Below are 24,778 nucleotides of genomic sequence, written 5' to 3'. Positions count from 1 at the left end.
CTGAAGTTTGCTAGAGAGCATTTGGATGATCCAGAGGAGTTTTGGGAGAATGTCCTATGGTCTGATGAAACCAAACTGGAACTGTTTGGTAGAAACACAACTTATCGTGTTTGGAGGAAAAAGAATACTGAGTTGCATCCATCAAACACCATACCTACTGTAAAGCATGGTGGTGGAAACATCATGCTTTGGGGCTGTTTCTCTGCAAAGGGGCCAGGACGACTGATCCGGGTACATGAAAGAATGAATGGGGCCATGTATCGTGAGATTTTGAGTGCAAACCTCCTTCCATCAGCAAGGGCATTGAAGATGAAACGTGGCTGGGTCTTTCAACATGACAATGATCCAAAGCACACCGCCAGGGCAACGAAGGAGTGGCTTTGTAAGAAGCATTTCAAGGTCCTGGAGTGGCCTAGCCAGTCTCCAGATCTCAACCCTATAGAAAACCTTTGGAGGGAGTTGAAAGTCCGTGTTGCCAAGCGAAAAGCCAAAAACATCACTGCTCTAGAGGAGATCTGCATGGAGGAATGGGCCAACATACCAACAACAGTGTGTGGCAACCTTGTGAAGACTTACAGAAAACGTTTGACCTCTGTCATTGCCAACAAAGGATATATTACAAAGTATTGAGATGAAATTTTGTTTCTGACCAAATACTTATTTTTCACCATAATATGCAAATAAAATGTTAAAAAAACAGACAATGTGATTTTCTGGATTTTTTTTTCTCAGTTTGTCTCCCATAGTTGAGGTCTACCTATGATGTAAATTACAGACGCCTCTCATCTTTTTAAGTGGTGGAACTTGCACTATTGCTGACTGACTAAATACTTTTTTGCCCCACTGTATATATATATATATATATATGTGTCTAACATATACATATATATACACACATATATATATATATATATATATATATATATATATATATATACAGAACATATGTTTTTATTATTTTTTGAGCACATGGATCCCTTGTATATCCGTATGTCGGTTTTGCAAGCCTGCGAGAAAATCTCGCAGTACGGATGCCATGCGCAAAATACGCTGACACACCCTGCCTACGGAGGAGATACGGACCACTATTTTGGGGACTTTTCAGCGTATTACGGCCGTAAATTACAGACCGTATTTTTATACGCTGAGTGTGACGCCGGCCTTTATTTCACTGCCAGCATCGTGGATGAAAGTTCATGAAGTCCAATCTGAATGCTGTGGAGAAAATCCACAGTGGAAATTTGCCTGATCTGTGGATTTATCATCGTAAACGTGAAAATCCATATGTATATTTTACAGATAATGCAAATGGTGAAATCTTTAGAAAATCAGTAGCATTTCTAGTGTAGACTTTCTGCAGCAGATAAATTCCTTGTGAGCAAATCCTAAAATAGTCTGCCACCAGTCATAGACATGCATGAATGTCACAAAGTCACCAGTGCTGCTAAGAGCAAGCAGAGATGAACTGACTGCTTCTCATGGCTGGCTTACTGAAAAAATTCCATTTCTGACCCAAATCTTCTGATATCACAGTGACAACCGGGGTGTATGTTATTTGGAGTCTATTTGTTTTAGCCTGGCCTAATTTTGCTTTGGTAGGGGGTTGCTTATGAATGTGTAATTTAATAAGAAACAGATGTAAACCATACTGGGGCCTAAGCCTCAGGAGGTCGAGTTCATAACTGGGGCATATTTTTCCAGGCAGTGGATTTTTACTGCCTTCACAATATTCAGCCTCCTTGTCTGTCAGACGTGCCATTGACTTACTGCGTGACCACTGTCCTCATGAAACAGGACCTTCTGGAAAAAGTACGGAAAAAAAAAACCACGATCCAGTATGCACGAGGGAATGAAGAGATGATCTGCAGCTAGAACAGGCCAGAAACGTTTTCTGTTGTCAGTGACTTGTGGCCAATGTGGGTTCAGAAAGGTCTCTTAACAGCTTTGTATACCCAAAATTTTGTGCCAATTTTTTTTTTTTTTTTTTTTTTTAAATCTTAAGCCCCATTTACACAAAGGTCTTTTCGCTCTGTACACTGTCCATGAGCAATTTTCCGTAGCAACCTATTGCATCATGTGCTAGTTACATCCGTGTTGCGGAAAAGGCAGTGTTGATCGGCAAGGGAATCTGCCTCCAGAGCTTAGTTTTCATGAAGGGGACATTACCAGTGTGATGGCCGCTCTCCACTCTCACTGCAGAGCTGAGTGTGATTATACCGGACATATCTGCCGGTTCCTCTCAGCTTTCATCTCACAGGCAGACAGGGTTTCAATATTTTTCCAATACAGCAGAGCTGTAGTGTTTGTAAGAAGACATAGCTCAGTTCTACTTTTCTGTGTTAGTTCACGTCTCACACTGATAACTATCCCTTTTATGAAAAAATAAGCACCGGAGGCAGATTTTCATACACATCAGTGTGCAGCCCATAGCCTGGATCATGTCATTTACATATAACAAAAAAATGGACTTCTCTTGGATCAGACATTGGATCACAGATATAAAGGCATCATTTTATTCAGCTTCCTATGACCTATATGCCCATATAGACGGCTTAGGAGGGCTAATCCTACTGACAGATTCCCTTTAGGTGATAAATCCAGTACTGCCACTCCAGTGCTCTCCAAGCTTTGTCTTCCTATGAAAATTGTCCTCATCGATGACAATGTGATGTCATGTTGTGAGTGTAGAATACTTCAGAAATGCTTTTCTGTGAAGCCAAGCCTCCGATTTCACCCAATTTGCTGTATATGGTTTTTCCTCTGCCCGGTGTTCCAGTGTGCATTGTCTTCGAAGATACTGCAGACTACACTAGGATTACTTACTGCCACATGGCTCAGCTGTGCTGGTATTAACTTATGTGTGGCATTGATGTGGAGACTGGCTCCACAGAAGTATCTAAATGTTCCAGGCCTCTAAACTGATTTTCTATCTCTTGTGATTCCTTTACCTGTGTGATAACGGAGCCTCTCCATCTCTTTCATACACTGGTACATTTCAGTGCTACTAGTAAATGGGCGCTCGGCTACATCTGAAGCAGCATGCAGTACGTCAGCAGTAATAAACCAATAGAAAAAATCTGCCATCTTTGGAAACAGTTATTTCTAATAAAGTTCTATGTTTTATGCAAAGTTATTTTTAGTATAATAAAGCAATAAACAGTAATATGTACAGGTAAGGATTCTTTCAGACTTCCGTCGGTACGTGGCCGTCGCTAAGCGTCGGCGCGACGTACCGACGGACGTTGAAGTTTTCTTTAGCACAACGGGGGCAGCGGACGCAGTGTTTCAACGCGTCCGCTGCCCATTGTGAAGTCCCAGGGAGGAGGGGGTGGAGTTCCGGTCGCGCATGCGCAGTTTAAAATGCAGGACCCAACCTACGAAAAAACGTTCCCTTGAACGTTTTTTCGATACGACGGCCCGCCAAATACCGAAGCATCCAGTGCACGACGTATGGAACGTGTGTCCATACGTCGCGATACGTCGGTAATACAAGTCTATGTGCAAAAAACGCATCCTGCGGGCAACTTTGCAGGATGCGTTTTTTACACAGAACGACGCATTGCGACGCTAGGCAAAAGACGTAAGTGTGAAAGTAGCCTAACAGGTAGCATTGTAAACAGCTATTATAGAGCAAACCAGTAGTTAAAGGGTCAATAAGTCACATGACATCAAATGATTGCCTTGGTCTAGAGATTGTATAGGACTTAAGGGGAATCTGTCACCAGCATAATGTAGTCACAGACCCTGATTTCAGTGTTGTCCATTTACTGGGCTGCTTGCTGTTGTCACTGTTTTATCAGCAAGAGATTATAACTGGAGGACTGTTGTCATGCAGTCTAAGCACGCCCCCACCACTGATTGGCAACTTTCTACTAATGCACAGAAAGCTGCCAATCAGAGGTGTGGGCGGGGTTATACGAAGCTCAGCATTTAGAGAACTGCTAGATCTGCTTTATGTACATGCTCAGTAGTGACCAGTGCTGTGGAGATGAATCTGTGCTGCACTATATGTACATGCTCAGTAGTGAGGCAGTGCTGTGGAGATGAATCTGTGCTGCACTTTATGTACATGCCCAGTAGTGACCAGTGCTGTGGAGATGAATCTGTGCTGCACTTTATGTACATGCTCAGTAGTGAGGCAGTGCTGTGGAGATGAATCTGTGTTGCACTTTATGTACATGCCCAGTAGTGACCAGTGCTGTGGAGATGAATCTGTGCTGCACTTTATGTACATGCTCAGTAGTGAGGCAGTGCTGTGGAGATGAATCTGTGCTGCACTTTATGTACATGCTCAGTAGTGAGGCAGTGCTGTGGAGATGAATCTGTGCTGCACTTTATGTACATGCTCAGTAGTGAGGCAGTGCTGTGGAGATGAATCTGTGCTGCACTTTATGTATATGCTCAGTAGTGAGGCAGTGCTGTGGAGATGAATCTGTGCTGCACTTTATGTACATGCCCAGTAGTGACCAGTGCTGTGGAGATGAATCTGTGCTGCACTTTATGTACATGCTCAGTAGTGAGGCAGTGCTGTGGAGATGAATCTGTGTTGCACTTTATGTACATGCCCAGTAGTGAGGCAGTGCTGTGGAGATTAATCTGTGCTGCACTTTATGTACATGCTCAGTAGTGAGGCAGTGCTGTGGAGATGAATCTGTGCTGCACTATATGTACATGCTCAGTAGTGAGGCAGTGCTGTGGAGATGAATCTGTGCTGCACTTTATATACATGCTCAGTAGTGAAGCAGTGCTGTGGAGTCGTAGTGGAGATGAATCTGTGCTGCACTTTATGTACATGCTGAGTACTGAGGCAGGGCTGTGAAGTAGGAAGTCAGGGAAATTGATGAGTCTGAGTCGGAGGATTGGCTTACCTACTACACAGCCCTAATTAAAAAGGTCACCTTGATGTGGTTAGATGGCTTTTACGATCTTTAATAAAACAAAACTCTAACCAAGTGCAGCAATATTGTAGTTCATGTATTCATTATTCGCAGCGTGCTGATGCAGTGTATGTAGATATTCATGTATTGGCCACATAGCGTATTTGTGCACCTGTGCATTAATTTATTACTAAAGGTGTGGCCCTATTTTTCTTTTATTTATTTATTCATGGGTCACAGAAATAAGGCTCGGCAGATTGGAAATGGATTACATAGAATTTTCTCAGTCTGTTTCACAAAAAAAAATAATTAAAAAAATATATTTTTAGGCCATGTTCAAATAAGAGTATGAAAAAAATCGGACGACTTTCATCCAGAAAAATCTGGCGGCTTTCATCAGTTTTGCCATTTGCTTTTTAACTCCGTATTTATACATCCATAATTTAAAATGTACACAATTAAATACAGTTTCCAATGTCAATAACTGCACTGTGTCCGTAAAAATCTCATTCTATAAGGATGATCTATATGGCACCCGTAAACTTGTATAGGCGAGTTTCATCCGATGCAGCTGTTTTCTTCACTTGGACATTAGGCCCAGGTCAGATAACAGACAGTCCTGATGAGTGCTCGACTGAATCTTAAGGAGTAGTTTCTGAAAAGCAAAAAAAAAACAAACACTTCACAATATCTCTAAGGGTAAGGTTCCACGTTCCGGATTGACGGAGCGGAAAACTCGCGCCGCCCCCATTTATACCCGCGGTGATTCCGGATGTGTTCATTGCACACATCCGGAATCTCCGCACCCCATTCATAGGGCCCTGTGATTTATCTTGCGGCGACGCAAGGTAAACGGGCATGCTGCGTTCTAAAAAGACGCACCGCATGTCCGGAAGCGCAGGGCCGCCGGGTGCATGTGCGCACGCGTAGTGAAGACGGGATTTCATAAAATCCAAATCCCCTCCACTATGCGGTAACAACTGGACGCTGCGGATTGAACGCTGCGGTTGCGCGCAGCGTTCAATCCGCAGCTAATCCGGATGTAATCCGGACAGTGGACACGCACCCTAACAGTATATCACACGTAGAGTTTTTGATGCATTCTCTCCTCTCTGCAGGCTATGGCCAAAAACCCCAAAATCAATTATGAGTGTTTTTTTGCATGTTTTTGATGCCATGACATTTTTGATCTTAAGATCACATTCACACGGTCAGTATTTGGTCAGTACTTTATATCAGTATTGGGAAGCCAAAACCAGGAGTGTAATAATCCAGAATAATTCATATTCATATTCCAGCATTATAAGATAAAAGCCATTACAGAAAAGATCAAAAGTTACCCAAGCATTCCCACTAAGCCTTTTATTGCCTAAACCTGTGTGAATACCATAATAAACTCACCGACTGCCGTCCTTCCGGGTTTAGAGCGCGGCTCCGGTCCTCTTCTCAGTCACATGACTTCTATCCAGATCACTCTGTGCTCGGTGTGTGAGACAGAAGTCACTTTAAAGCCACGTTCACACATCAGTATTGGGTGAGGATTTTACATCAGTCTTTGCATCAGGAGTGGAACAACCAGAGGAAAAGTCTAATAGAAACACGTCACCACTTCTGTATTTATCACCCACTCCTGGGTTTGGCTTACAAAGACTGAGGTAAAATACTGAACGTATGAACGAGGCCTTACAATGTAAGTCTGTCAGGAAATAGGAAGAAGTTCTGATTACTTCAATTACACATACAGAGCTCTCAGCTGCAGTTTCCGCTGTCTGCCTGCAGAAGGCTGGAATTCTAAGCCACCGTCCCTCCCTACCCCCGCTATATAGTTAAACAAAAATACCGTCATATGGAGAATCAAATAAAAAATTAAAATAAAGAAAAATCACCTTAATATATATGTATAATAAAAAATATTCCTTTATTGTATTTTTGTATTTGGCAAAACATAGCACTAATTGTGCACATACTTGGAAATCTTACAGAAATAATAATTAAAAAAAAAAAAAAAAATTATATATATATATATATATATATATATATATATATATATATATATATATATATATATGTATTATTCATCTTTTGCATATGCACTTTAGGTTGTTAATATATGATTACATAATTTATACATATCACTGTGGTCTTATATACACAAATTATCTTATTCAGATAGTATAGTTTCAATTTATGTACATGTAATATATGCACACACCTCTGCATAGGTATATATGTAAATATATATATATATATATATATATATATATATATATATATATATATATTTTTTTTTTTTTTTTTTTTTTTTTTTTCAATCAGATGTTTGTATAACATTCCTTTTCCTTTTGGCTACCAGGGGCAACCATACAACCCCGGTCCATGACAAATTGGTGTGAGTGGCAGGGATGATAAAGGTATCCTCCCCGTGAACCGTGGCAAAGTCTATGGAGTCTGGTTCTGGTTCTCCATGGGCTTACATTGTTAAAGCCAGTTCCAGATCACACAAACCCCAATGTGAGCCCGCAAGTCGGAAAAAAAGTCATGTGAACCAGAAGAGGACTGGAGAGGAAGTATAAACTGGGGAACTGCGACTGGCAGGAATATTACTGCACTTCTTTTCTTTTTTTCTTTTTATATAGCCCTATCATATTCCGCAGTGCTTTACAGACATTATCATCGCTGTCCCCGATGCGGCTCACAATCTAGATTCCCTATCAGTATGTCTTTGGAATGTGGGAGGAAACCGGAGAACCCGGAGGAAACCCACCGAACACGGGGAGAACATACAAACTCCTTGCAGATGATGTCCTTGGTGGGATTTGAACCCTGGACCTCAGAGCTGCAAGGCTGCAGTGCTAACCACTGAGCCACCGTGCTGCCCACTTACACTACATACACATTTGCACAGGTTTAGGCAATAACAAGTCCTCCTTTAAATAGCTTGGATAGGTGATATTTTACTGGAGCCCCACTTATCACAAGAATGGGGCCCAAGAGTCCCTCAATCAAAAATGGATCGTTGGTCGTGCATACACGCTGCAGCTCCATACCAATCATGTGAGACTGATTGAGATAGGCAAGTGCTTTACTAGGATATTTCCATCAGTCTTATAGTCTTTTTACCCCCTTTCCGGTGATCGTGGGGGTCCCAGTGACTGATAAGTAGCAAGTTCTAATTCTGGTACAACTTCTTTAACAATTTAGCGAAACTCCTATAATAGAGTCAAGGTGAACAAACACAGACTAACATTTGCAAAACTCACCAATTGCAGTGGCTGACCATGTAAAGGGTAACCATCATCAAAAATTGACCCTTTAGGTTTTTGTGTTAAATCTATTTTAATTTTATTTTTCCCTTTTTTTTTACATATTGCAATCTGTATTAAAATTAGGAAATCTTGAGATTTTTACAGTGGCCAATGCTTTTTTTGAGATTCTAGATTTAGGTTCAGGAAACAACATATGTACATAGCCGAAATGGACAGATTTCAACCATATTTTTTTTTTTGACGCATCTAATGAGGGTGTGCAAAGGTCATTCTGAAAGGAGAGGGAGCAGGTTCTTCTGTGATATCAGCTGTGTATAGAGCTGTTACCTGTCACTGTAATCCTGCCTCTGATTGTAATGAGCCTGGTGAAAACTTTTGTTGAAAGGACAAGAAGTAGGAGTCTAAAAAAGTCCCAGTGGACACAGAGAAAAGTGCCAACTCCTGAATGCACGCTTGACTGAATAGAGCGTACATGTGTATGGAGGCGGTGCGGGTCAGGAGGAATGGCTGACAGTTATTGGATACGTATGGCTGCCTTTAGTTTGCCCTACATGTGATTATCATACAGATCCTGGATAACATTTACCACAATGCAAATCATCACTATGGGCTCTATACAAATGTTCCTAGCAAGGAATTCTGGGCGATTTCAGCTCTGAAGCCTGCAATGTGTGAATTCACCTTTGTATTATAACACTAGCTGTAATACCTTCACAAAAATGACTCAGCTTTCCATGACACAATCAACAGAAGAGAAGCATGGAGGATTATTGCTGTCCCATGAAGCAGCTTTATTTTACGATCTTTCAGTCTATAAACAAAGCCCTTAAAGTACAATATATATTACACTAACGCACAAGATACAATCCCTCACATTATACGAAAAGTGCAAAGACTGCGTAATAAAAAGAGTTCATTATAGCAACGCATTAAACATCACGTCTCGTGGAATACTGCCTACTAAAGTGTCAGTCTCTTTGGTAATCTCGAGAAGATTCTTTCCAGTTTTGTGAATAAGTCCACGTACTGTACATGTAACTGCATCCCACCAGCATCTTGTGAGCGAGAGCAATGTGATTGTCCAGCAGAAGTTAATAAAACATGCAGGTGCCGCTGTTCTCCGCACATTAGTGATCTGATGACGTACTCTCACTTCCTTTTGTTGGCGGTGGTGGTGCTGCCCGCATCTATTAAGTGAAAGAATGTGTAAAATGAGGCAAATCAAAGAGAAATTCTACTTTATCTATACGCATGTCTGCCAACATTTTTCAACATAAATTCACCTGTTGATTTTCTGTATTTATGAGAAAGAAAGAAGAAGCTGGGCGAAACGCGCGTCGGAGCAGAGGGATTTAACTCCTTAGACTTTCTTAATAGCTGTAAATGCCTTCTTTATCATCTCTTCATCTGATTGTTTTGGGTGGGAATGTTTGATTCCATACATTAGCTTTAAATCTATAACCTATGGGTTATAGCAATAAAGAACCAGCCAGCAGTGCTATGCCTGATTGTGTACCTGCTCGCGACTGATTGTTAATTACCCACATTCCGCTATATGAATATCACAGTGTCAAATCTTGCGTTAGTAATGATGTAATTGAACCATCGGTCTCACCATATTTCATTCAATACAAAGTAAGCAACATTATGAATTGTTGGAAGACATTGCAATGAATTGGATTATTTGGGATTAATTACTGGTAACATCACACTTTTCTGGCACTAGGTAGCCTTGCTGAAGGCTGATGTCAGGAGGAAATGTTATATCTGCTTTTTACCAATAATCAGTATTACACACTACAAAACCTTATCACACTCATTACAATGATTTCCACAATTGTTTACATTAAAAACTTTTCAATTATGCCTTATTTTTCTGCTTGCGCACTACTTGAGTTTACATCCCTCACTCCATTCATCATTCTCTGTTTTTTTATGAAAAATACTAATAAATGTATTTTGTTATTTTTTTTATACATAATTCCAACATCACTTCCTAATTGCCAAGGTAAAACTTTATACTTGGTGGTTCTTTGTTAAATCTATTTCTGGGAAATCTTGACGACAACCAATATGGCCACTTAAGTCTTCCTAAAAGACCGATGCAATCCCTGCCCCAGGATCTGTGATTGGTGCCACAATGATTACCGCCTGGTGGTTCCAGAGCAAAACTTCACCGAAGGAGAAAATACGTGGATGGGTAATATTCAGAACCCACTTATCACAAAATCAGGAGTGATCACCGTTTGGCATATGGTCATATACAGCAGCAGAGCCAATACAAAAGTGGCGGTATGTGCGCACATCTCTGTACATTGCAGTCCATTTCCTTTGTTTTTCTTAAAGATTTTTTATTGAAATTTTCCAACATAATGTATTATGCTTGATTAAAACCTATCAAAATCATATTGAATAAGAAAAAGCTATGTAGGAGGGTAAAGTGAAGGTAGAGACAAGAGGGCTAGAACAATAAAGAGCAACACAAACAGTCCTCACCTCACTGATGAAGCCTACAGAGATACATCTCTTTGGGTGTCACTGTAATATGTACAAACTTATTACACCTGAAATATGCATAGAGCCAATGCCCCAAAATCCTCCATATTAGATCAAGCCCTACCTACAGCTTACCAGTTCCCTAGAGGCTAACCCTGACTCCTCAATCCACGGAGCCCACGTTTGTTCAAATTTATTGATAGTCCCTCTTTTCTTGTATACCCCTTTTCAATATTAAAAAAAAAACCAATTTATTTTGTTAATATTTTCCTTTTTTATTGGGTTCTTATCATCCAACCAATGTGCTATTGCTACCTTACCCGGTTCAGTTATCTAGAGGTCTTCCACATACCCCAGTACACAGACTAGTGCGTTGTTTCCAGACGCACCATGAAGGCTCGTCCAATCAATGCTATCACTTTCCTCCAATATCTCTCCAGTTCAGGACGTGACCACATCATATGAGGGCACCGAGGGCAACATGCGTCCACTCTAACCCCAGAAACGCTGGTGTCCTGTATACATTACGTATCAAATAAGGTTGGGAAAGTCTAGGCACCTCACTAAGAGAGCTGGGCCGATCCTTTTCAATATCTCTACACTGTGTCGGGCAAGGGCCCACCAGTAACCAACTCCAGCGCCCCACTTCTCAGCTACTTGCAAATGTGACATTATCCTCAATCACACATGCATTTAACAATGAGCTGGGTAGATTCTACATGAATAAGATGCCGCATTTGTCTGCACATAGTGATTCACGTATATTGTGCCAAATACTGCTCATATAAGAGGGTGGTGGCCCACCGGAGGATTCTCCTGTTCTCCTGAGGGCCAGTCCAAGCCTGTAATCTACTCACTGTCCTTCTTCTATTGGGTCAACCTCAGCATCCCACCTCCCTCTGCTATGTACTGGGTACTTCCTTAGCACAAATGTTAACAAACATCTATATAACAATGATATTACCCCAGATGAGTTACTTGATTTACTAATTAACTATTTAACAGCATTTTGTTCACACACTTTCTGTCCAGTCTCCGAGAAATCAGCATTACACAAGTGGCGCAACTGAAGATATTTGTAGAAATCCTTTCGACTTAGATCAATCTCCTCCTGCAATTGCGCTACTGATTTCAACACATTGTCCAAAACTAGCCGAGAATCGCTTCTCACCCCCTTCTCTTTCCACCTCTCAAGACCAACCAGGGTTGTACTGAAGTCTATTTCTACCTTTCATGTTAATGAATTCTCACTCCCATAAAACGCACATGCTTAGACACATCCCTATGTAGCCTCCTCCTGTATGTGGCCGCCTTAGGCTAGTGAGTGGATGTCATGAGACTCCCAGTATCTCAGGGGTACAGCCCTCATCATTCTGATACACTATAAATATTCGAGCTGAGAAAACCCCTCTAAGCATAAGCATAGGGAACACTATGGCAATATTGTTTCCACTGCCATCTATTACTGATATTTTATATTAAAGCTGAAAATTTGGTTGCAGAATTAGACTGTGTTGGGGCATAGGATGAATAAGCACCAGGGAGGTTGTAGCCCTCTCACCCATGTTCAGTTTTCAATGAAGCTACTACTCTAGGAATATTTCCTACCCTTGCATGGTACAACAACTCACTTCAATTCATGTAAAGCAGACCTTTCGCTAAATATTTCAAGTTGAATTGTACATGATATAATAGTAGCTGCAGAGCTGAAAAAAACTATTTTTTCCCCTTAGTTTCGCCTTTCTATTGCAGAGATATTGGCAATCAAATATTTGGCACCTAATGAGTTAACACCTACTTGGACTTAACTAAAGATATCAAACAGTTTTCACTGGGGGCGTGTACTTCTGCATCCTGTAGGGCTCTGACCAATCATAAACAGGCAGCAACATAGACGTACAGAATGGCCTGTGATGATGTTACCAGGGTCACATGACCCGAGTCCACAGGTCCTGCCAGCTGGCGTGTGCAGCCAAAATAAGCACTAAACATACACAGAACATGTGCAGCTAGTAATTCCAGTTACTATTTCCACTCTTCAGTACAATGTAATATATCCTCAGTGCTCTTTAAATAGAAATGAGCTGCAATACCAGACAACCACTGCCGCGTGTATGGTGCTGTGCTGGTAAATAGTAAGGTTTTGGTGCCAAAGTCCCTTCATTTAGCTATTCGGTGGGGCTGCAGGCGGATGAACTCCCCCCGGTTTTGAAATTGATCACTTAGGATCCCTGAAGATATATTCACACACAAAACTGATGCAACGGAAAATCGGTTTTGCCTGGAATGAGTTGATTCTGCAGCAAATTTGCCATATATTAATAGGAAGCGCAGCTGGAAAGATGGATTGATGGGATAGATACATAATAGATAGATAGATAATAGATAGATATAGAAGGCAGAGCAGAGGAGGTGTGGAAATTCTCTTAATCCATTTATGAAGACACTTACTGGTCTCAGACGTGTGGCTGCAAAGTCTGGAGAGCTATGAGCGCTCCCCGATCCGTTCGGTCTGGAGTCTGTAAACAGATAAAATCCCTTTGATTACTCTGACATTACTCTGCCAGGAATTTGCCATTTATACAGGCTGCCTACAAGCAGTGAAACTTCCCAGAGATAGAAAGGAATCTGCCACCCGCCAGGCAAAGACATCCCACCCCTTATGGAAGTGCCCCCTGTACAGCGTCCCCCAACCAGGCGCTTCTGAGCTTCGTTTGGCGCTTATGTCATGTCCTGAATGGGTGCTGCCATTTTTAAAATAGTCTCAATGACGGCAAAATAAATTTGGTGTAAATTGCTCTGAAAATTCGGTAGGATTTAGTGCAGTTTGGAGTTGCGCAAAAAAAAAAAAAAAAAAAAAAATCGCATCTTTTGGCGTTTTCCCGCCACTTTCTCCCAGCTCGGTCAAAGCAAGTGGTGTGGGATGAGACGGAGGTGCACCAGGGCAGGAAGCCACAGCTTGTCCAATTCACTATGAACTTCTGCATTCCCCAGAAACCTGAGGTGTGACTCCAGCACGCCCAATCATCAATGCTGGCAACTAAAACAATGGGGAAAAAAAAGAAAAATGCTGGTCTTGATGAATCAGAGCTTAAAACCTTTCTTAAAGGGGTTGTCCACTTTTTTATTTATTTATTTTCACCTAAATGCATTTTTTGTGGTTGCCTTTGAAAGCATCTGTGCTGAACTGTCTATACAATGAGCTAACTAAGAATCCATCAGTGATCTTGTTTTGCTATACACCCACCTTACACCTCCTTTATTACAAACCCCAGACCAGACCCCCTTTATACAAAGACTCTTAATGAAGACCATCAAACAAACACCAATTTTTTTTACAAACCGTAGGACAGAACTGTTCATTCACGCGCACACCCATTCAGAGTCCCCCCCTCCCAAGCGGTAGCCCACCTTTCTACAAACCCCAGATCAGGCCATTTGACAAGCAGAGGCATTGGGGTGCACAACGCCCAACTTACACACACAGTCATGACGCAGAGGTACTGTACATGTACATGCAGCATTTCTTTCAGATGCCATAGTTCTCGCACAATAGTGCCAGCCATAGTACAAGAGTATAAGTGGCCACACATAGAAGCATAAAATGCCAGCGACCGGGCCTCCATGAAGGGGACAAGCCAAGTTCCAACTACATTCCCCCCATTATGCAGTCACAGTGCATCACAATATTTCATGCCAGAGAGGTCCCACCCTGCAGCGTACACCAATGTGCCCTTAAGTTCCCACCATGACGCCCCCAATACCCGAAACCCAAAATAACATGCTGATGCAGCAACTTTTGAGCTACATTCCCTGTGTGACATGAAGAGGGGTGCTGCTCGAAAATAATAAAATACCTGTGTCGTTTGTAGAGAGTCTTTGGCTGGAGAGCGGCGAAAGCATGGGAGGTAAGAAGGGCGGCGGGGCCGGAGACGGTAAGTCCTGCCGAAAAAGAAGGAGCAGAATGTGACCCTACTGGACTAAAAGAGACAATAATGTGTGCTGGGGGCAGAACTCTGCTCTCCTATAATGCATTCTCATCATTAGTCGTCTTCAATTGTTTCTACTCTGTACAATGAGCAAAGTCTCTTGTTCTGACATGGAGCTTGTGACTGTATCTATAGGTATGATGTCCGAACATTCAGCACTTGTGTGTATTGTGTATCTAGCACTTCTGCAGCACAATATTCTACCACCATGTGGTGGATGTAGGTATTACAAAATACAACATTTTCTGCTCTGCATATATTTCCTAGGCATTCCAAAACTACATATGATAGAGGCAGATAATAGGACTCTTGGTGAATAAGTGCACATCCATGGTGGGCCTTTGTCATTTTTAGTACTTGGTGGCTACAACATACACTGTTAATGGTACTGTTAAAAAGGCTCTCTACACATTAAAAAAGGAAATATCATTGTAAATACATTTCTAAATACCTTTAAATCAGCAACCTACCAGATGTCGCCCATGGGCCACTTGCTCTCACTTTTTTAGGCAAAACTGACATCCCGGGGAAGTGAGCGGTGCTGCTGCTCTGTGACTTCCTCCGCATGTCAGTCAATTCCAAAGAAACTTTGTGAGATAGCTGATTATCTGCAGTGCTCTCAGGACAGAAGAAAGTCAAGAAAGCTCCAGGAGACCCGGCATTCACATTGCTGGAATGGCACCAGCACCGGAGGGGAGGACAAGGAGTTATTAATTTACGTGAGGGAATTTGGTGATTGGGAAATGGTTATCGGAGTAGTGGGCAACCTGTTTAATTAGTAAATCACAATAGTTTGGTCTACGGAGGTGATCACTATAGAACTAAAATGTAGCTGTAACCTGCACTAGAATGTTGACAGGATGGTGACTTTCAGCATGTGCCGTAGGAAGCTCTGCTATCCCCTTTTACGCCTCCGGAAGAAGCGGACAGCAAAACGCGCGTCGGGGTGAGGGGACGCTGTGTGAGACACTTTCACTACTTCTACATCCTTGTAAGGTAATGCCACTATTTATATAATTAATGTCTGGCTAGGAAACATAAGCCCCTTTACTTATAGGATACATGTTGCACAACAGCACCTTATGAGATAATATTTGAGGGTCTGGTCTCTTAGCAAGCAAATTATTCGGCACCTTAAAGTTTTATTATTACATCTTAAAAAGATTGATATAATGTGCAATGCCTGTTATTACATATAGATGGATTGATCAAAATATGTTAACAGATATAAATGAACAATATATAATGTTCCTTCTCCATCTGTCTCTATATAATGGATGTAATAGTGTCTTTTTACAACAGCGTCCCCTACATGACATTTTGTTATTGTACTAATTTTAATTACGGTATTTGTAAATTAATAAATATATGGGATCTCTTTGGGGAACTGTAGTAATTTTTTCATTACTTCATGCTTCATTCATTTGTTTAATGTATCCCCTTTATATGTAGAAAAATGTGCTCAAAGATGATATTCTTATCCAAGAGTGGAGATACCAGGAGTGCTGAGGTAAGAAGAGGCTGCTCACACTGCTATCCACCGTTTCTATCTGATCTAATACTGGAGATACCAGGAGTGCTCATGTAAGAAGAGTCTGCTCACACTGCTGTCCACCCTGTCTATATGATCTAATACTGGAGATATCAGGGTACTGAGGTAAGAAGGGGCTGTTCCTAATGCTGTCCACCAGATCTATCTGATCTAATACTGGAGATACAAGGAGTGCTGAGGTAAGAAGATGCTGCTCACACTGCTGTCCACCATATCTATCTGATCTAATACTGGAGATACAAGGAGTGCTGAGGTAAGAAGAGGCTGCTCACACTGCTATCCACCGTTTCTATCTGATCTAATACTGGAGATACCAGGAGTGCTCATGTAAGAAGCAGTTGCTCACACTGCTGTCCACCCTGTCTATATGATCTAATACTGGAGATATCAGGGTACTGAGGTAAGAAGGGGCTGTTCCTAATGCTGTCCACCAGATCTATCTGATCTAATACTGGAGATACAAGGAGTGCTGAGGTAAGAAGATGCTGCTCACACTGCTGTCCACCATATCTATCTGATCTAATACTGGAGATACAAGGAGTGCTGAGGTAAGAAGAGACTGCTCACACTGCTGTCCATCTGCCTGTCTGCTCTAATACTGGCAATACCAGAGATGCTGAGATAAGAGGGGGCTGCTCACACTGCTGTCCATCTGCCTGTCTGCTCTATTACTGGCAATACTAGAGATGCTGAGGTAAGAAGAGGCTGCTCACATTGCTTCCCACCATGACTTTCTATGAAAAGCCAGCATTGGACATAATACAGTCAGCTGACTGAGCAGGGTCACCATTAGATGCTCATTTTAGGGGTGTCAGCCTCTGTGGCAAGTCAGGGACTAAGATCACGTTACAATAGGGATTTTGAGGACTTCTATAGTTCAGACATAGTGATACAGAAAACAAACTAATATGGATCTGTGTCTCTATTTACAGTGCAAGACATCAAGGCTTTACCTGAGTATAACTGACCTGTATTCCGACTGGGCATGTCATGGCTTAACTTGTGTATAACTAAAATAGATGCAGATTGACCAGATCTCTTTAACCCTTTCACATCGTAGCCATTTTTTATTTCTTTTCCTTTTTTCCTCCCCTTCTTCCAAGGTGTTATAACTTTTTTATTTTTCCATCAATATTGCCGTATGAGAGCTAATTTTTTTGTGGGACGAATTGTACTTTAGAATTACAGCATTCATTTTATAATGTGATGCACTGGAAAGTAGGAAAAAAAATCCAAACGTGCAGAAATTGCAAAAAAGGTGCAATCTCACAAGTGTTTTTTTTTTTATTTACCATGTTCACTAAACGGTAAAACTGACCTGCCAATATGATTCTCCAGGTCAGTACGAGTATGCAGATACATAGTTTTTTGTTGTTGTTGTTTTTTTAAGTAGTGAAAATAAACTTGGAATTTCATAAAAATAAAACAAACAAACTTTCTTGTGCTACTATTTTCCAAGGTGTTTTCATTTTGCAGGATCTGGGGCCAGGTGACTTTTTTTGCGCCCGAGCCAACGTTTTTACTTATATGAATTTAGGGTAGATACGATGTTTTGATCGCCTCTTATTGTATTTTAGTGTAATGTTGTGGCAGCCAAAAAATGTAATTCTGGTGTTTCGATTTATTTTCTGATTACACCGCTTACCGAACATATTAATTTATTTGATATTTTGTCAGATTGGAATTTTACGAGAGCAGAGATACCAAATATGTGTATTTTTTCATATTATAATATGCCTTAAAATATGATTTTATGTGGTGGTTTTTCTGTAAATGTAAGTGATACTCCAGCTAGTGACACCGCCCCTGCACAGGGGGTAGATGATCGCCATGTCATCCTGTGGTGGGAATAACCCTTTATTGTGAACCATAAATAAGTGTTCATGAGTAAAAGAATACATAGATGGCATTTGTAACACCCTGACAATTCGCAGAACATACAGACCTCCATTCACCAGTGGGGTCAGTAAATTGTGCATACCACTTAGCATTTTCGGTACAGACCTGCTGAGAGTCTGTATCATCTCCTGTTAATTCTTCAACAACAAGTGATGGAAAAACTCCGACTCGGCCATTGAATTCCCCTTTCCAAAAGCCATCGTCAATTCCACCTTCTTCCCTGCGGATAATTTGGATGATGGATCCTTCGGGAAACGTCAGCTCTTCTTCACTTTGACCTTCGTAGTCGTAAAGAGCTCTGGCGAGAGACACTGGAGAGAGTAATACTAAATGTCAGGTAAAAGTCTACAAATGAGCTTGGGGGAAAGACGGTAACCAGTGATACAGCCGTCTTCCACAGTAGAGTAACAATATAATGAATTCAGAGGTCTGATGAAGACAACCCCATCCATACTCCCCAGGTCCCTCGTTCAGGACTCTCCTATGAGCCAGAAAGGAGAAACATTTTGATGGACCTAGTATTTCCAATTATTACACGAATTGGGAGTCATTATAATGGTCAGCAACGTTACTCTAATCATAAATGGTGTTGTGGTCCTCTACATACAGGTCATTTGTGCCATTGGATCCACATAATTAGAACTTCCTTAGACTCGCTTTTAAATACCCTAAAAAGCTGCAGAAGTCTCGGTGACCTCACCGCCTGATCGCTTCACTCATTCTTAAGGGAGCCTGGATTTTTGTAGCTCGTCCTAACAATATAGGAGGAATAACATAGCAATGATAACTTTATACAGAAGATTGGAGCTATGTACCAGGGCAGGTGTCAGAGCCAGGTGATCTCCAGCAAGCGACACTATGGCGGACACTTGGCCCAGATTTTCATTTCAGCTTGGCGTCACTGTGCAGAACCACTTTAATTAAGTTGGATAACTTGTAATAATAATTTATCAAAGTGATATCTTTATTAGCTAACAAGAAAAACCATTTTTGAAAGTTTATAAAAGATAAAAACCCTTTCATCAGGCACATTAATGGCTCGTTCACGTGACCATATGTGTGGTCCATGGTAAAAACGGATTACAATCGTACTCGATTATTCAGCGGGGCAGTGTAGGGGAGTGATTTTTTTTTTTACTGACCAATTTTGTGTGTGAATGAAAAAGAAAAAGGCAGCATGCACTAGTTTCTTCAGCAAGGGTGCTTTCACATTGCACTTATCTTCTTCGTGGGTCCCGTCGGGGCTTGCGCAGACTGTGTCCGAGTGCCCGCCTCCAGTAGACGTATACACCCGAAAATGATACACGACAGACAGACACATATGCTCTGCAGGCATGATCACAGTCTCTGGCAGTGTCAGCGTTGGGGGAGGTTCGGACACAGGCCCTGATGAGACCCATGAACGTGGAGATACAGTTAAGTCCATATATATTTGGACAGAGACAACATTTTTCTAATTTTGGTTCTAGACATTACCACAATGAATTTTAAACAAAACAATTCATATGCCGTTGAAGTTCAGACTTTCAGCTTTCATTTGAGGGTATCCACATTAAAATTGGATGATGGGTTTAGGAGTTTCAGCTCCTTAACATGTGCTACCCTGTTTTTAAAGGGACCAAATGTAATTGGACAGATTAAATAATTGTAAATAAAATGTTCATTTCTAGTACTTGATTGAAAACCCTTTGTTGGCAATGACTGCCTGAAGTCTTGAACTCATGGACATCACCAGACGCTGTGTTTCCTCCTTTTTGATGCTCTGCCAGGCCTTCACTGCGGTGGTTTTCAGTTGCTGTTTGTTTGTGGGCCTTTCTGTCTGAAGTTTAGTCTTTAACAAGTGAAATGCTGCTCAATTGGGTTGAGATCAGGTGACTGACTTGGCCATTCAAGAATATTCCACTTCTTTGCTTTAATAAACTCCTGGGTTGCTTTGGCTTTATGTTTTGGGTCATTGTCCATCTGTAGTATGAAACGACGACCAATCAGTTTGGCTGCATTTGGCTGGATCTGAGCACACAGTATGTCGGCTCTGAATACCTCAGAATTCATTCGGCTGCTACTGTCCTGTGTCACATCATCAATAAACACTAGTGACCCAGTGCCACTGGCAGCCATGCATGCCCAAGCCATCACACTGCCTCCGCCGTGTTTTACAGATGATGTGGTATGCTTTGGATCATGAGCTGTACCACGCCTTCTCCATACTTTTCTCTTTCCATCATTCTGGTAGAGGTTGATCTTGGTTTCATCTGTCCACAGAATGTTCTTCCAGAACTGTGCCGGCTTTTTTAGATGTTTTTTAGCAAAGTCCAGTCTACAGTTTTTATTCTTGATGCTTATGAGTGGCTTGCACCATGCAGTGAACCCTCTGTATTTACTTTCATACAGTCTTCTCTATATGGTAGATTTGGATATTGATACGCCGACGTCCTGGAGAGTGTTGTTCACTTGGTCGGCTGTTGTGAAGGGGTTTCTCTTCACCATGGAGATTATTCTGCGATAATCCACCACTGTTGTCTTCTGTGGGCGCCCAGGTCTTTTTGCATTGATGAGTTCACCAGTGCTTTCTTTCTTTCTCAGTATGTACCAAACTGTAGATTTTGCCACTCCTAATATTGTAGCAATTTCTCGGATGGTTTTTTATGTTTTCACAGCTTAAGGATGGCTTGTTTCACCTGCATGGAGAGCTCCTTTGACCGCATGTTTACTTCACAGCAAAACCTTCCAAATGCAAGCACCACACCTCAAATCAACTCCAGGCCTTTTATCTGCTTAATTGAGAATGACATAACGAAGGGATTGCCCACACCTGTCCATGAAATAGCCTTGGAGTCAATTGTCCAATTACTTGTGGTCCCTTTAAAAACAGGGTGGCACATGTTAAGGAGCTGAAACTCCTAAACCCTTCATCCAATTTTAATGTGGATACCCTCAAATGAAAGCTGAAAGTCTGAACTTCCACTGCATCTGAATTCATTGTGGTAATGTCTAGAACCAAAATTAGAAAAATGTTGTCTCTGTCCAAATATATATAGACTTAACTGTAATAGCGATATTACAGCACCCTTAATCAGATGAGACTTGGACATTCAAGTCTATTGGTGCGTCAAAAGAAAAAAATGGATTGGGTGGGGGGCTGTTACCGTGGGCAAGGTACTCGCCTCTTACACCCAGGCAGGTTACATGAAAGAGGGGGTCATGGCTGGTTTTGTGGACCTCGTGTATGGGAGTGATACGTCCTAGCAGGCCGCATGTTACTGATGACGTTACTTGGCCAGGGCCAGATGTTGAACAGTTCGATGAGGGAGAAGACCAGTCAAAAATAAACTGTTTACTAAACAGTACCTTGGAGGGAATTATGTACAATAGATAGTTGGTGATTAACATCAGAGATGTTTCCTTCACAACACAGAGCATTTCCACACACAGTTAATTTATTTCCTAAAGTTTACTTGTTTCTGACTCAACTAGTGCCATCTCCTTAACCACACACCGACATGATACTACATTTCCAGGTAGAAAATGTCCTATTCTCAACCCGCGGTTCCAAGTTGCCTCTTCCTCTTCAAGGAACTAGTTTGCCACTGTGGCCGGTACTTAGCTACTCTGCTTCAGACACCTTGGAACTCCCACTCTTTTCATCTCACTTTCTCTGTTCCATCTTGGCCCGTACTATAAACTCAAGAACGTACTGCTAGGCTTCCTATGCCAGGACCCATGTCCAGGTGAACACTCTTTCCTTCTCTCAGTTTCCCTTCCTCTTTACTCAGGATCATGCTATCCATTGTCTTAGTCTTCAGTCACGTCAGGGTCACCCACGTCATGCAGCTCTGCTCACTAGTCAGACCATAGGTCTGCCTTTACTGCAAGCTTGGCCCTATCTGATATCCTGACAGGAAATGGTCTCTGTCCCTTCACCTTAGATCCTCCACCTCTGGTCTCTATCCATTCACCTTAGCTCCTCCACCTCTGATCTCTATCCATTCACCTTAGCTCCTCCACCTCTGGTGTCTATTCATTCACCTTAGCTCCTCCACCTCTGGTCTCTATCCATTCACCTTAGCTCCTCCACCTCTGGTCTCTATCCATTCACCTTAGCTCCTCCACCTCTGGTCCCTATCCATTCACCTTTGCTCCTCCACCTCTGCTCTCTATCCATTCACCTTAGCTCCTCCACCTCTGCTCTCTATCCATTCACCTTAGCTCCTCCACCTCTGGGCTAGTCCCAATCATTAACTGTGTAACTCCCCTTATTGTTGTGCAGAACACAGCATCAACACTAATAACACATATAACAATACACATTATACACCATAACAGTACTCGTGTTTTCAAGGGCGAATGTGGGCAATATGTCCATCTCCTTGCACATGGACTACTCACGGATGACAAGTGAGAAAAAAATCATCCCACTTTTCCACACAGATCTGCTTCTGTTATCAAATATTAGGATACCCCTCCTTCCCTACCAAATAAAGTGTTTATATCTACCTGCATCATCAGAACGTTCCAGCTCCAGAATCCCAGCGAGGGACTGTGCCCCCGAAAGTCCTTCCATGTGACCGGCACTCAGACATTCTGCCATCCTATGGTTAATGTAAGTGATGTACTTTTCTGGGACATAACCCACTTGTCCGGTTTTATTCCGTGCCTTAAGACAAAGTGTAGAAAAGAACAGACTGTTACCCTAAGAGCCTATTATGAGATAAATGAATTTGATTTCCATTTACTCAAGAAGTGGACTCTGTGTTCTCTTCTGTTTGTTCTGATAATAACTTGTGCTTTCAAAATGATAGGCACCATTTCAGTAAGTCCTACAAAGACCATTACAGAAAAGTTTCATGACCTTCTTAAACAAGTAAATCTATAGATCTACCAAGAAGATATGATCTAATTAGGCATGGATCTTCAGAGATCTGCAGATTGGGCTGCAGACCTTTCCTGTCTCCTACCTCCTGTTCTTACTGTCTGTCACTTTACGTTACATCGGTCTTTGCACTAGGCAATCTTCGGCTACTACGGCTATCCCTACACAGCAGAGGAGGAAGAGACCTCCTGATCGAAATGGTGCTGATGCTGCTTCGATCACAGGACCGTACAGTCTGACTGCATTTGGCTTTTTAGGTGAGATATTTAGGTTATTTTAGTTACGTTACAATCCCTCTCAGCAGAGAAAGTAAAGGGTTGTAGTAATTCAAGATTCATCATTCTCTGTCACATTAAAAAATAAATGGAGTTTACAACCTACAAGAGTAAGTGACCAAACAATACAAAAACACTCTGAATAGATTTTCTACATTTACAAAAGAAACGCGATTTTACACATTGATGTGCGTAACTGATAAAGTGGATAATTGGGAGAACACCTTAAAGCGGTTGTCCAGGCATTAATGGCCTATCTTTAGGATAGATCATCTCCTGCCAATCAGCTGTTCCGGATGGCGGCTGGAACTGCTCAGTTATGGTGTTTCGAGGCACAGCTCTGTCTACAGCATAGCGGCCTCGGCTGGATATTGCAGTATCCATGACCTCTATTCCGATGACTGAGCTGTGACTGAGCAATTCTGCCTGCCACCGATACCGGGAACACGTAATCAGCAAGGGTGCCGGGTGTAGCACCCCCACCCATCAGACATTGATGACCTATCCTAGGGATAGACCGTCAAAATTAAAGTCCTGGACAACCCCTTTAAGCTTTGCTTTTTTATAAGCACAGAAGCAGGGTTGGCTTAGGCTTCCAGTAGATTGGAGCACTACACTCCTACCCTGCTTTATAAAGATAGCCAGTGTTCTGCCTCGCAATGCCAGACATCAGGATATTCACCTACCTGTGTCTACTGATTCCAATCGCTGCAAAGGCTGGGAGTGGCTGATTAACGAATAACTCATTAATGTCCTATTTAATCCTTTTCTGTAGCTGGGACCAACAAAATCACAATAGAGACAGAGCGGTAATATCAAAGAAAACCTTTATCTTCTGCAACAGGGTGGAAATGGATCATGGGCTCGACAGGAGCCTAGATGTCACGCCGTAAACGGCGATAATGGGGCAGGACGGCGTACTGGGACCCGCACCTGTTCCTGACCCTATAAAGGGGCCCTGACTTGGCCTTATCTCAGGGGTACCTATAATGGTTAGGAGGCCTGAGCCGCCAGCGTATCCCTGTCTCCTGTGTAGACCCCATCAGTGACCCCCTCTCCCCCCCAAGAAAGAAAACTGCACAAAAATAGCAAAATGACAGATTGACAGGGAATACAGACAAAGTAACTTAAATAGCAAACACCCTGAAAACTCACACAACCACAGAGGAAACACGGAGTAGGAAAAAAGGGGGGGGAAGAACAAGGAGAGAAAACAGGTTTAACATGCAACCAAATAAGCAGACAACAATCTAAGTAGATAAACCTCCAACACTACGCTCCTTCACACTCCAAGCCAGGCAGCTGAACTGATCACTGACAACAGTTGTAGTCAAAGCTAGGTCTATATAGAGGATGAGATTACAAAATCCAATTCAGCTAAGAGACCAAGCTCTCAGCAACTTCAGCAACAAGGTTAACTCCTGCACTGCTGGCACAAGGCAGCCAGGTCAGAATTCAGGAGAAGAGCTTCTGTTCGCTGTGTGTGAACGAGGCCCAGAGCGCTGCGGTTCTCTGAAGCCTCTTAGTCGCGGTAGCCCCGTGACACTAGATTTG

The 24,778-nt window shown here is 42.0% G+C and overlaps 1 protein-coding gene across 3 annotated transcripts in view; it reads right to left on the bottom strand.

The window, feature by feature from the left end:
- Positions 1–8,905: 8,905 nt before the first annotated feature.
- The window catches only part of FCHSD1 (FCH and double SH3 domains 1), a 130,131-nt gene continuing 114,258 nt past the window's right edge, over positions 8,906–24,778 (bottom strand). For all 3 annotated transcript variants that reach the window (XM_069763636.1, XM_069763635.1, XM_069763637.1), the window contains 5 exons: positions 22,574–22,733; positions 18,185–18,390; positions 14,497–14,581; positions 13,091–13,158; positions 8,906–9,330 (listed from right to left, as the gene is read on the bottom strand). In XM_069763636.1, coding sequence (XP_069619737.1) covers positions 9,271–9,330; positions 13,091–13,158; positions 14,497–14,581; positions 18,185–18,390; positions 22,574–22,733 — 579 coding nt within the window. In that variant the 3' untranslated portion in view covers positions 8,906–9,270. The remainder of the gene's footprint in view (positions 9,331–13,090; positions 13,159–14,496; positions 14,582–18,184; positions 18,391–22,573; positions 22,734–24,778) is intronic.

Source organism: Ranitomeya imitator, chromosome 4, assembly GCF_032444005.1.
Source record: "Ranitomeya imitator isolate aRanImi1 chromosome 4, aRanImi1.pri, whole genome shotgun sequence".
In the NCBI taxonomy this organism is placed as follows: domain Eukaryota; kingdom Metazoa; phylum Chordata; class Amphibia; order Anura; family Dendrobatidae; genus Ranitomeya; species Ranitomeya imitator.
This window is presented reverse-complemented; position numbering and strand designations above follow the sequence as displayed.